Genomic DNA, 12,597 nt, shown 5'->3' on the forward strand with positions numbered 1-12,597 from the left:
CAGTTATTTTGAGAGAGGAATTCTCAGTTCTCATCGGGATCATCAGCCTGTTTTAATGAACGCTTTTCAACTCATGGATTGCTGAAATTGACTGTTAATCATCATCAACATCGTCTTCACAGACATTTCATCTCGTTACAGTTACTCTTGTTATTCATCGTGCTTCAACGTCAATTTCATCATCGCCATCATTGTGAACTTTAATTTAAGGAATTTTTTGCCAGCCAACTTGGATCTTATCTGGATTATATACTGGACTTTCATACCTTTTGATTATAATCAACACTTCAAGAGATGTAAGACCATTATTATTTTTTTATTTGTTTGTGTATGGTTGATTATTTCCTGTAATAAAAAAAGGAAATCAAATTTAAAACTAAATTTTCACTGTTATTTGTTGCAGTATTGTAACACCATAAAAATCATAAAAATTACCCGCACATTGGCTATAAAATGCATGAAATTGTGTGCCAGGGGTGAAATACTCTCTGAAAAAATAGTTTTTTTACAATTTTTTTTTTCTGGATATTCAAAATTGTCGCCATAAGCCCCCGTATACTTTATTATATAGAGAAAACTCATTTTCACAAAAATTAGCACTAAACTGCAGGAAATTGTGATCTATGAACGAAGTACTGTATGCAAATCATGACTAACGACATATATAATTTATTATGTCATGTATGGGAACATTGTTGTATTTTGATATATAAAATAGCCGCCACTGGCCCAAACAGTATTATGTACAATGGCAATGGGGGCCAAAGAAATCACAAGAGTGAGCACTAAAATGCATATTATTAAGATAAACGAGTGGAATACTGTCTAAAACATAATTGTTAACAAAATATATTATTTAACAAGCCATGTATGTGATAAATGTTGTATTTTTATATTCAAAATGGCTGCCAAAGACCCTATAGCATTCATGTTGTAATTAGGCTCATGGTACCCATAATAGTATTTTGTACAATGAGAAAGAAGACCAAAGAACTAACCAGAGGGAGCACTAAAATGCATATATATGTGATAAAGTAATGGGATACTGTTTAAAAACATTATTTTTAACGAAACATATCATTCAGGTGTCAAGTTTGTGTTTATTTATTTATTTATTGGTTTTATTCATTTTATACTGCAGGGTAGGCCTGTTCAGTTATGCAAAACTGCTTTCCAAAGGCGCCCTGCAGTTTAACAAAAAAATTAACATCATAGCAAATCAATGTATGTAACATATAATATAGTAAAAACAGAAAAGATTATATACATATAGAGAGAAATCAACAATTACTCATGGAATCATTACATTTACATCAAGTTATTCAGTGTAATTACATGTATGAGTCAGAATTTTAATGATTTACAGTGTTTTTTAAATGCATGGAGGGACGTGCATTTTTGTATATCACAAGGGAGAGAATTAAATCTTCGGCAGAAACATATTCAAAAGATTTAATACTGCATTTTGACTGTTAAAATGGCCGCCATAGACATTGACTGTATTGTGTATAATGCGAACTGGGAAACCAATATTCACAGGAGTGAGCACCATACATGCACGTAATAGTGATCCATGAGTAAAATATTGTCTGAAAGCATGATTTCTAACAAGATATATCATTTATTATGCCAGTTAGGCGATAAATTCTGTATTTTTAAAGTAAAAATGGCCACTACAGGCCCTTACGGTGTTATGTACAACGTGAATGGGAACGGATTTCAAAAGATTTTGGCTTTGCTTGACTACTGATGAAATATTGTCTGAAAACATGATTTTAACTATATCATACTTATATAATTTAGGTGATAAATGCTATATTTCAACATTCAAAATGGCCGCCATTATGTCCTTTTGTGAAAATTATCTGTCCCCATTCAAATTGTATATTTTAAGGGCCTATGGTGACCATTAGAAACACGGTTTTAGACAATATTTCACCCTTACATCACAGTTATATGCAATATTTGTAGTCAAGCAAAGCCAAATTCTGTCAAGTTACTAATCTGTCAACTCTGTCAAGTTACGAAGATCCTCATCGTACTATAAATTTCCATTAGGTTTGCTTTATGTCTTGTTGTTGATGTTTTTTATTTGTTTTGCTGTCTTTTCTTTTGTTCTTTTGCTACTTGCCGCATCCATTAAGAATCAATTTACTTTGGGTGTGAGCGTTTTAACAAGCCATCTCCTGGCTTTTTTAGTGCACTCCTGTTTCCCATTCATTTATCTTTCGTCCTGTTTTATATTGTTTCAATGATCTGGCAACAATACTTTGATTATCACTTTCGCTTGTATTTATTTATGTTTTAATGATATGTTTTAATTTCTATTGTCTTCTTTGTTTGTACATGATCATGATATCAACTTGTATTTTTAATGAATTGGAAATAAATGCTGAATTGAAAATTATATGTCCCAAGTTACAATGTTCATAATAATTTTAGGACATATGGCAGCCATTTTGGATTTCAAAGTACAACATTTATTATCTCCAAGACCAAAATGTGATGTATGTAGTTAGAAATCATATTTTTACTCATACATTACAGTTACATGCATTTATGATTCTCACTCTTGTGAAAATTAGTTTTCCTATACGCATGTTACATAATTTAGTTAGGGCTTGTAGCGGCTATTTTGAATGTACGGTCAAAATACAGTTTACAATTTATGACCTGCATGGCCGAAAAAATGATATAATTCATAAGAATTATGTTTTCAAATAATATTTTACTCTTACAACGGGATTATACGGATGTCATAGTCAAGCAAATCCAAATTCTCACAAAATTATATGTCCCCATACATTGTAGATAATACTTTTAGGGCCTATAGGGGCCATATTGAATTTCACAATAGAGCATTTACTCATGCATAACAAAATAAATGATATGTCTCACTAGAAATAATGTTTTTAGACAATATTTTACTCGTAGATCACAATTACATGTATTTTATGTTTCTTACTCTTGTGAAAATTAGTTTCTCCATTGGCATTGTACATAATAAATAAAGGGCCTATGGCGGCCATTTTGAATTTCAAAATACAGCATTTATCACATACATGACATATTTAATAATATATTTCGTTAACAATTATGTTTTTAGTCAGTATTCCACTCGTTTATCTTAATAATATGCATTTTAGTGCTCACTCTTGTGATTTTTGTTGCCTCTATTGCCATTGCACATAATACTGTTTGGGCTAGTGGCGGCAATCATGAATATCAAAATACAACAATTTTCCCATACTTGACATAATAATGATATATCACGTTAGTAATGGTGATTTGCATACAGTACTTCGTTCAATTATATCACGATTTCTTGCAGGAATAGTGCTCATTTTTGTGAAAATTAGTTTTTCATACTAATGTTGTACATTATGCAGTATACAAGGGACTATATGGCGGCCATTTTGAATATCAAGAAAATGAATATTTTGACAGAATACTATTTCAGAGAGTATTTCACTCCTGCCACACAATTTCATGCATTTTATAGCCATTGTGCAGGTAATTTTATGATTTTCAAGAGTAATCTGCATATTTTGGCGGAAATATTGGATTTTGCGGAAAATGCTAAATGTTACACGAGTAGCATCATTCAGATTTGTAATCAGCACCCTCGAATTGACAAAAAAATCATAAAAAAATATTGTATGTATGAATTTAGTCAATTTTTTATAGAGCCTATCCTGGACTAAGTATCAGAGTCCCGTCTTCTACAAAGATTTGTGGTTAATCCAATCGAGATCAACTACTACTGAATGGAAATCGATCCTTGCCATATTGTTTTGCTCCAAGAAATCTGCACAACGCATTTCGTAAACAAAAAGGAAGCACAATGAATTACCAGGACAACGATGAATGTCGAGTATACTTCAAATTAAAAAAAAACATTTTGGGCAATCATGCATTTTATAAATTATGTTGCATGTTTACTCAAACTTATGGCTTGCCATAATTGTTGTTGATCAGATGAATCGTAACACTCTTTGTAAGACGGGACCCATGCCTTTTTCCCGAGGCTTTTGAGTGTAACGGCATTTCGAAATATTCACTAACGAAGTCCATTATTCCACATGATTAATTAGTAGACTTTAAGTGATATTCGTCAGCTATATATTTGTTGCCCTACTTCTGTAACGCGTTTGTGTGGCTGAAAATCACTGCGATGCAACTCCCAACGCAATTAGTAACTGTTCAGCGCAAGTTTTCAGCATTGTTTAATACCAACCGATAACTGCGTCACAGAAGGCGCGTCTCAGATCTGAAGTTGTTGACGTTTATATCCCTTATTTGAATATTCATGAGCAACCTTGATAAATCATTGTTAAATTGGTCAAGGTGCTCATGTTATTATCATTATTTTGTATGAATCTACAGTGCTCTTTGTTATTTATTTATAAAGTATGAATAAATTATCGTAAAAATATCGGGAAATGCCACTCGCGTCGCTTTTCCCCAAGTGTATATATTGGCCACATCTATCAACACTGATAAGACTATCTGGCAATTTTCCTATCAATTTAATTAGATTTGTGAGTGACTTTGGTTATAAGTCGAATAATTCCACAAGAAAAAATATTATATATTCAATTGATAATACATATCTTTCATTCTTCTGCAAAGGTATAAAAGAGTCACTTTGAAATTTAGTTGTGTCCATAAAAAGCTGAAACTTCATGGAAAGATCTTTTTGAGTGATTGAAATGTTTTGATTGAAATATTTTAAAGATACCCCCTTTTGGAGAATTGACGTATACTATTGATTGTTATTGTCGTGTTGATTATTTTTTACCGATGATAATGCAATTAATTTTATTTGATTTTACTATACTGTAATGTTTGGTTATATTTGGGAACCATTAGTTAACAGTCTGCTTCCATCTTGAGTTCCACAATGTTTGTCAACTTGAACGTCTTCTTTGTATAGAAACCTATATTGCATCTTTGATTCCCCCACTGCCTCAATTTTTGGTATTATTACTTATTTTGTTGTCATTTATTGATTATAAGGATTGGGTAATTTTTCCCGATAATGCCTTAACATATGATTTCAGAGTTACGATTTCTATTACTTATCCTTTGAACTTTAATAAGAAAAGGTTTCCCAAACTTTGTCACTCATACCTTTAAAAAATTGTAGACTTTTAATTAAAAAAAGTTTACCAAACTTTGTCACTTATCCTTTTTTTATTTTTAAATAGTTTTCTGTACCCATATCTAGTCAAATCAGTTGAAAGTAGCTTCTTTTATTCATTATTTTCTTTACAAATGAAGTTTTGGATGCTAACACGGTCTTATCTGATTATGGTGACACCGAAGAAAATAATTTAAAAAAAAAACCGCACCTCGAATTCGAGTTCAAGGGGCGCAATGCACAGCATACAATGGCACAGATTTTCAAATAAACAAGTGCAATCATAATTATGTATCAAGACCTAATTCCATTACGAATGGACGGCATCTGTACTTTTAGAGGATGTTTTAATGAAATCATTTCATTCCCTTTCAAGAGATTAAAGGTGCAAGGCTAAAGAAAGAATCACTTGACCTAGTCATAAAATACTATTTGCAACAAACAACAATCACTTAATTATTTGTATTTTTATGTACACATATGTATATCATTTACTGTCGGGGCTCACAAGGCCTCAAACTATTCCGATCTCGAAGTCAAAACGATTTCTGACTTGAAATAATTTACTTTTTCATGTTCATTTACATTTTTTTAAGTTCAGAACTCAATAAATAACCTCATCCCGGTTGCTCCGTTTCTTCGCTACTGGCGTTCTTTTTTAGATCTGCCACTGATATGTAAGGTCAAGGCTTGATTTGGATCAAAATTTTAATCATTACAGATAATTTTTACTTAGAATGAACTGAGCTATATTACCATGTACAAACTATATCATCATAATTACGGTTCTTTAGTGTTTGCCGAGCAAAGGACGTGTGTCCAGTTTGCATCTGCCGTTCAAAATAACTAAATATCGAAATTCCAGTCAATTACGCCTCCATGGGACGAAAAATGTTAATTTCGATTTCGAATCGTTATAACGTCATCATCGGCTGCGTCTTGAGGCCGATATGACTTTACTCTGATCACGATTTGAGCAATAAACTTGAAGTAGAATTTTTAATTTAGCATGATACCTAACTTCAAAATGTAAGTAATTATAATTTTGAATAATAAATACTGCCAATGTAATTTTCATCTGCAAATTAAAGAATATCGAACCTGTAATCTAGAAATCAAGAAAATAGTCCATCTTTTCTATTTACAAACTTAGAAAAATGTGTAATCAGAACCCTCCTGACATGGTATGAAGTCAAGGTATAGGGTTTCGATTTGTCAGTTTCAGTTTTATCTCTTGTTTGGATCTTCAAGTAAAGAAAAGGAAATCGCACTAAAACTTCTTAACCGGGGGCATTTATAAGTTTTCTGTGAGGGATATGCTACATGGTACTGTTGATTGTCGAGTTCTTGGTGTTGGTACTTTTGCTATCGCCTTGGCTGGAGCTTGCATCCTTCCTTTTGATACCGAACTTCTCCTTCCACAGACCAATCACACGCTTGTTTAGACCGAAAGCAAGGAAAACGAAAACTCCTTGGAGAGAGTTGACTGCGGTGAAGATGTACCAGAGTTCTGGAACGTTGGCATACTCGCAGACGAAGCAAAAGATCCAAGTAAAGCCCATTACACTAGAAAGCTAGAGACAGGAATATATATATGAACAAATGTAAGCAAGTCTACACTTGCACATGATCTACTGATGATGTAGAACAACTAACACACTAACACGCTAAATGTGCTCTCACGTTTAGGTCTACATGTATATCATATACAATAAATTGGACAGGCTTGATTCATTAATAGAATTGAGATGGTCCTATTAAAAAAAAATCGCAAACTCCGATTTTAAAATCTGATGATCATAACCATGGGAACTATCTTGAAAGCATGATGATTGTTTTTCCTCATTCCATCATGGATATGATGATTTATAAATTCCTTAGTCTTTATACAATGTATGTCGTCATTATTGATGGAGCAGGCATGATAATGCTAAAACGAAACTGACACTAAACCGACCAAAGGTAAGCCACCGGAAATAGCGTAGTGGATTGTGTCGGTCTATCTGGAGTCGGTTTCGCCTGGGTGTTCGTAGCATTTGGAACAAGTTTAGAGCATTTCATTGAAATTTCATATTTCACCATCAAAATAGATTCACTTACCTTGATATAAAGAGAAAGTTCTTCCTTTGCTCTGGCTAGAGCTGGCCTTTCTTTGAGGGCCTTCTCGGATGCCTTTTTGGTGAGTCGGATACCAACGACGGTGTCGCTGAAAAGAATTATGTTGAAAAACAGCAACGCAGCTAGAGGTACGCCAAAACCATACAGATTGGCATCACCACTGGATAGCCAACACAAACCTTCTCTTCCGTACTCAAAACTCAGGTCTGTGCACTCACAAAGATCAATCGTCAAACAGGCGCCAACAATCAAAGCTGGCGTTCCCCAGGAATAGAGAGAGTACCAGACGTAGAATATCTGGGATTTGCTGCCGACTCGGATCTTGGCACGGGACCCGAAGGTACGATTCAGATCAATAGCCAGCGCGTTCATCCAAAAGAATATTGAGAGCCAGAAGAAGTGGGATGCGGCTGACATTGCCTTACAAAAGCCCTTGCTATTGCTGCTGATCACTGCCAAACACATTAACACGAATACCATCAGGAGAGCAACGGACAGGGCGAGAATTGATTTTCCTGCCATGTTTCTGAGCTTGGGGAAAACTGTATAGGTGGTAATTACAGCGAGTACAGATATCATTGACAGTATAGTTCCTACCATAGTCATAATGTCCAGCCCTTCAGGTAGGCTTTGGTTTTGACCTTCGTTGTCTTTACGACAGTATAGAACCGAACCATTCTCAATACGCTCGAACTCCCCGTTCTCAATTATTCTGTTGTCAGTTTGCAAACGTATGGAATCTTCAGAGTCGTCAGTATATTCGAATTGTCCCGGATCAGCCATGAAGTATTCCTTGCAGGTTTGCAGAGAAATATTACGGCAAATATATTCTCCTCTTATTGAGGTCATTTCGTATGCCCCTGCCTCTCTGGTGATCTCCAACCTAAATGGAGGTAGCAGAGTTTCATTGGTCTTCCCTGTGAAGAAACTATAATACGAGGCGCAAGTCCAATCAGCAGGAACATTTATTTCTATATCTGTCATGGAGACGTTCCCAAAAGAAGGTGTAAAATAGCACGCTGCGTCATCAATCCAAGAAGAAGCATTGGAAATGACGCTGATATTAGATTCAATCAAGGCAGAGAAATTAAGAGCTATTTGAAAGCAAGCCTGGCATGCTCTCGTTGAGATTGTCCCGTTCGATTCAAAACACCCTTCCTGATCGTAAGACTGTATTTCGGATCGATTACAAGACACCTGAAGCAGGTCTAACACGTCAGAATCCGTCAGCAAGTCGTACGATGATCCAATCAATAAAGAGTTCATCGCGTCTACGAGGTACTCCAAATCATCAGAAGTAACGTTCACCTCCGTCTCTTTATTTGACTGAGATTCGAAGGACAGACACACACCTCCTACTTCGTCAATAGGAAGGCGCTCGCAAGTTCCTGTAGTACCGTTATAGACAAATCCAGACAGGCAATACACGACCTGACAATTCCTTGTCAGCGGATCAAAGGCCTCGTTGAGGGCACAAGAAAGAGTAGCAGATGTATCAGGACTGAAAGAAAAGTATTCCGCTAGCGATGGAAAATTTCGTCGTGATATCCTTAGTTCTGGACGCATCGATCTGCACAATGTTACATATTTATTACAGACATCTATACCGTTACATTTCGCGCAAGCCAAATTCTTATATATCGTCCCATTGTGCTTCACAGGTGCTAGATAAGAAGGACATGTGATTTCGGTATCTGGTTGTTCTGGATATTGCATGGGACACGTGGTAACGCTGACATTTAACGTACATGACCTGGGAGATAGGTGTTCATGTCTGTCTTCCGGTTCTTCAAGAGCTCGAGAACAATATCCAAGATTGATCAAATATTCCTCTGTGTAGTCAAGGTCATCAAGCTGAGACGATGTAACGTCAGGTAGCTCAACATTACATCGCCATTTTCCTTTCCATTCCTTGATGTTGGACAAGTCCACCCCGTGGCACATGGCGCAGTAAATGTTCTTGAAATGTCCAATGCTTTCCACCATCATCGGAGTGTGGAATACATCTGCTGCCGTCTGATACTCTTCACAATAAAGGCGAACAATGCTCTCACGTGGGACGTAGTCAGGGCATCTACTAATGAAGTTATAATACTCGAGACTTGTACTGTTCTCTCCGATTAAAAACCATTCTACCAGTATGGACTCACACCTCATGTAGGGTAGAAATTTCTCTATGAGAACGTTCTCGACTGGGACTTGATCAGAATACCATGGCGCATCATGGCAACAATCCTCAAAGAGAACACAATCGTCATCGCATTTACAGGGCTCAAGTTGTCGAGGTATCCGACATGAATAAAGTGATTCTTCGTCTGAACATGTCGGGTCGGGGTGAGGCTGTTCTTCCCCATCTTCTATGCATGTTAGTGGTTCTGTAAAGAAGAGCATACATGGATAAAAGAAAAAATATGCCAAGTTCAGTGGTTTCACGGTACACCATGTATTTGTTTGTGGGTGTATTATGCCACTTCTGCAGAACTTGAATTCCCGGGAGGGAAGGGGGTTGCAAGATGGGGTAAAGGGGAGCTCACTATTCACAATTGATAACTGACGTATTTTAAATAAGTGAAACTATCTTGGCAAACTTGTCAGCATTCCTGTTTTATCATCTCAAGATATGCACTGAAAAGGAACGTATATCTGTTTTCCTGAAAAGAACTTTTTAAACAATTTTTTATGTCAAGTGTTTTGGGTAGGTACACTGTAAAAAAACGAAGTGCTAATTTAGCACTTACAGTGCTTGTATATAGTGACAGCACTACGAGTTCTGATTTTCTAGTTTAAATTTGAACTAGAAAATCAGCACCCGTAGTGCAGTCACTAAACAAGCACACAGGGTTTTCAGGCCTTAATATCAACAGATTTCGAGCTCTCATTGATATTAGATTGGTAAATAATAAGATAAAAGTTTAATGAATTCCTAATAATTAAATTGTCCTTTTTTCCAGAATGGAATATCGATATCGACAAGTTTCATCTCGCACTTAGGAAGAGGAGTAGGAAAATAGTCATTTTCATAATGATGACAAAATGTCCTTACAATTTCGTCAGGTGCTTGGTCTAAATATATCCATAATAAAAAAAAAATCGGCTCACGCTTCGCACTCGCATCATTTGTGAAATACGGCCCATATCCACTTCACAATTTTCCTTCGATGCTTGAAATAGTGCTTAAATTGACCTTCTTCAGATCGCCATCAAATTTTTTTTCAGCTCGCGCATTATTGATTTTCATAATAAAAGAAATATATTTAGAATGCCTAGATTCTAGGTCTAAATCTAAAAAAAACACGCGCACACAATAGATATACAGATTTTTTTTATTCAAAACGTGCTTGAATTATCCAGTTTCTTGTATATCAGAATATCAAAAATGTTCTTCTCGCGCTTCGCGTCGCATCATTAATGGAGGAAGATACCCAATTAGTCATCTTTTCGTAATAGTGTGTCCCGTTTTGGGTCTAAATCTCATTTTTTCGCTCTCGCTTCGCGCTCGCATGAAATGTTTCGTTATATTATATATAATACCTATCATATTTATGACTACAAAAAGTGCTTAGAATGTCAGATTTTTAGGTCGAAATGTCGAAAATTTTCAGCTCGCATTATTTGATTATTGAAATGTATCGTTTTCAAGAATAGCTGCAAACAGTCCTTAAGGTCTGTTTTCCATCAGGACAGAACGTATATTAAAAATTTATGCTCGCCATCTACTCTCGCAGTAATTATTTAGTTACATACACATCTTGTTCACGATCACAATTATTGCTCAGAATGTTCAATTTTCAGGATAAAATACATGAAATTTCCTTTAAAAAATTAGCTCGCGCTTCGCGCTCATAGAATCAATTAGGGCTTATAATATATTTATGTTTTGTGAGAATAAAGCAAAGAAGTGACTGTTAGGTCTACCCCTTCAAAGAAACAAATCAAAATCAACTTTGAGCGGCCGATCAGGGAAAATATGGGTAATTCCCCTCCCCCCCCCCCCCCCTCCCCCATTGGCAAAAGCTGGATTCGCCCCTGTTTATGATGGAGAAAAACACATCATTCACAATCGAAATAATACATGTATTTTGGACTAAGTGACCTTACATTTTTGGTGAAACCTTTTTTTTTTTGCTTGTCAAATTTTCCAGCCCCTGGTCAACCTACCTTTCGGTATCAAAGGGATCCCCCTTCTTTTATTGTAAACAAGTGACGTTATAAGGGCATGAAGTCATCCACTTAAATATTGTATCTTAATATGTTCTGTCAATTACTTTTTTCAGAGAGGACACTTGTGGAGAGAAATTGATATGAAATCATTGAAACATGTACTTGTCTAAGAAAAAATGATAAGTGGATTTATGGGTTTGCTGCGTGTAAACAAAATAACGTTCACAGAGACAAAAAAATTATTCTGAAGTAACATCTTACTCAGTTTAAACATAGAAAGTCAAAAAGGGGCCTAAGCTTTCGATCCTAGCAGAATCTTCGTCGGAGGCAAAATGACAAACATATAAAGTGGAACAACCATAATATAGACCACAAACAAGCTACAGCAACGCTAGAAACAAGGAGACAAAAGGGGCATTAGTGAGTAGAGAAGACCAATCAGGTTAGTGAAGGGGATGAAAGAAAAGGAGTAGGCAGACGCAAAGGGAAGTTAGTGTAAGTAAGGCCAGTAAAAGACCTCAAGCCAAGAGGGATTAAAATAATGAGGCAGGCAACATCAAACAGGATCTGGAACAAAACAGTGATAATGGGATGAAAAACAAGAGAATTAGTGAGAGGTGGGTCAAACAGGTTACAAAGAAAGGCTTAATAAACTGGTGCATAAGAGTGGGGGAAAAAAAGAAAAAGAATGGGGAACAACTGATAATGTGCAAAAGACATATAAGTATATATGATAAAGCATTAAACAAACTAAGAGAAGAAGGTAAGTGTAAATATGTATCTATCAGTTTAAACATATTAAAAATACCGAATTCGGAGAGGACATTTTCGTACAAGATTGGCACTCTATTTTGGGTTGAGTTTCTCGGGTTTTCGAATTTTAAACAATCGTATTTCTGATTGCCGGTAAAACAGGGGCTATGATTGCTCATGAAAAAGATGCACTGGCTCAGAATTAAAAAAAAGAAACAAATAAGACAGTAATTTTGGACCTAAAATGCCAGATATGGTCAATATTTGTGTAGGTTGCTCGAACAGTGTTCAATAGCTTGTCATCGTAGATTTGAGATATGAAACAACACCTATTCAAAAACATCACATCTCGAAAACTAGATATTACTTCATGATCATGATCCAAAATATTTTACAAGACCTTGTCATGCCTTATAAACCAG

At 35.6% G+C, this 12,597-nt stretch overlaps 1 protein-coding gene across 1 annotated transcript; it reads right to left on the reverse strand.

The window, feature by feature from the left end:
• Positions 1-5,613: 5,613 nt before the first annotated feature.
• Positions 5,614-8,417, reverse strand: LOC129266209 (latrophilin receptor-like protein A). The gene is made up of 2 exons (XM_054904046.2): positions 7,244-8,417; positions 5,614-6,717 (listed from the first exon to the last, which is right to left on the reverse strand). The coding sequence occupies exons 1-2, from the start codon at positions 8,243-8,245 to the stop codon at positions 6,463-6,465; spliced, it is 1,257 nt and encodes a 418-aa protein (XP_054760021.2). The 5' UTR covers positions 8,246-8,417; the 3' UTR covers positions 5,614-6,462.
• Positions 8,418-12,597: the final 4,180 nt, after the last annotated feature.

Source organism: Lytechinus pictus, chromosome 1, assembly GCF_037042905.1.
Source record: "Lytechinus pictus isolate F3 Inbred chromosome 1, Lp3.0, whole genome shotgun sequence".
Taxonomy (NCBI): Eukaryota; Metazoa; Echinodermata; class Echinoidea; order Temnopleuroida; family Toxopneustidae; genus Lytechinus; species Lytechinus pictus.

Bases quoted from the DNA above. Each gene is read 5' to 3' on its own strand.
- LOC129266209 (XM_054904046.2), bottom strand. From the start codon at position 8,245: ATGACAGATATAGAAATAAATGTTCCTGCTGATTGGACTTGCGCCTCG. The intron at 6,718-7,243 runs GTAAGTGAATCT...TCCTGTCTCTAG, and splicing joins AACTTTCTCTTTATATCAAG to CTTTCTAGTGTAATGGGCTT.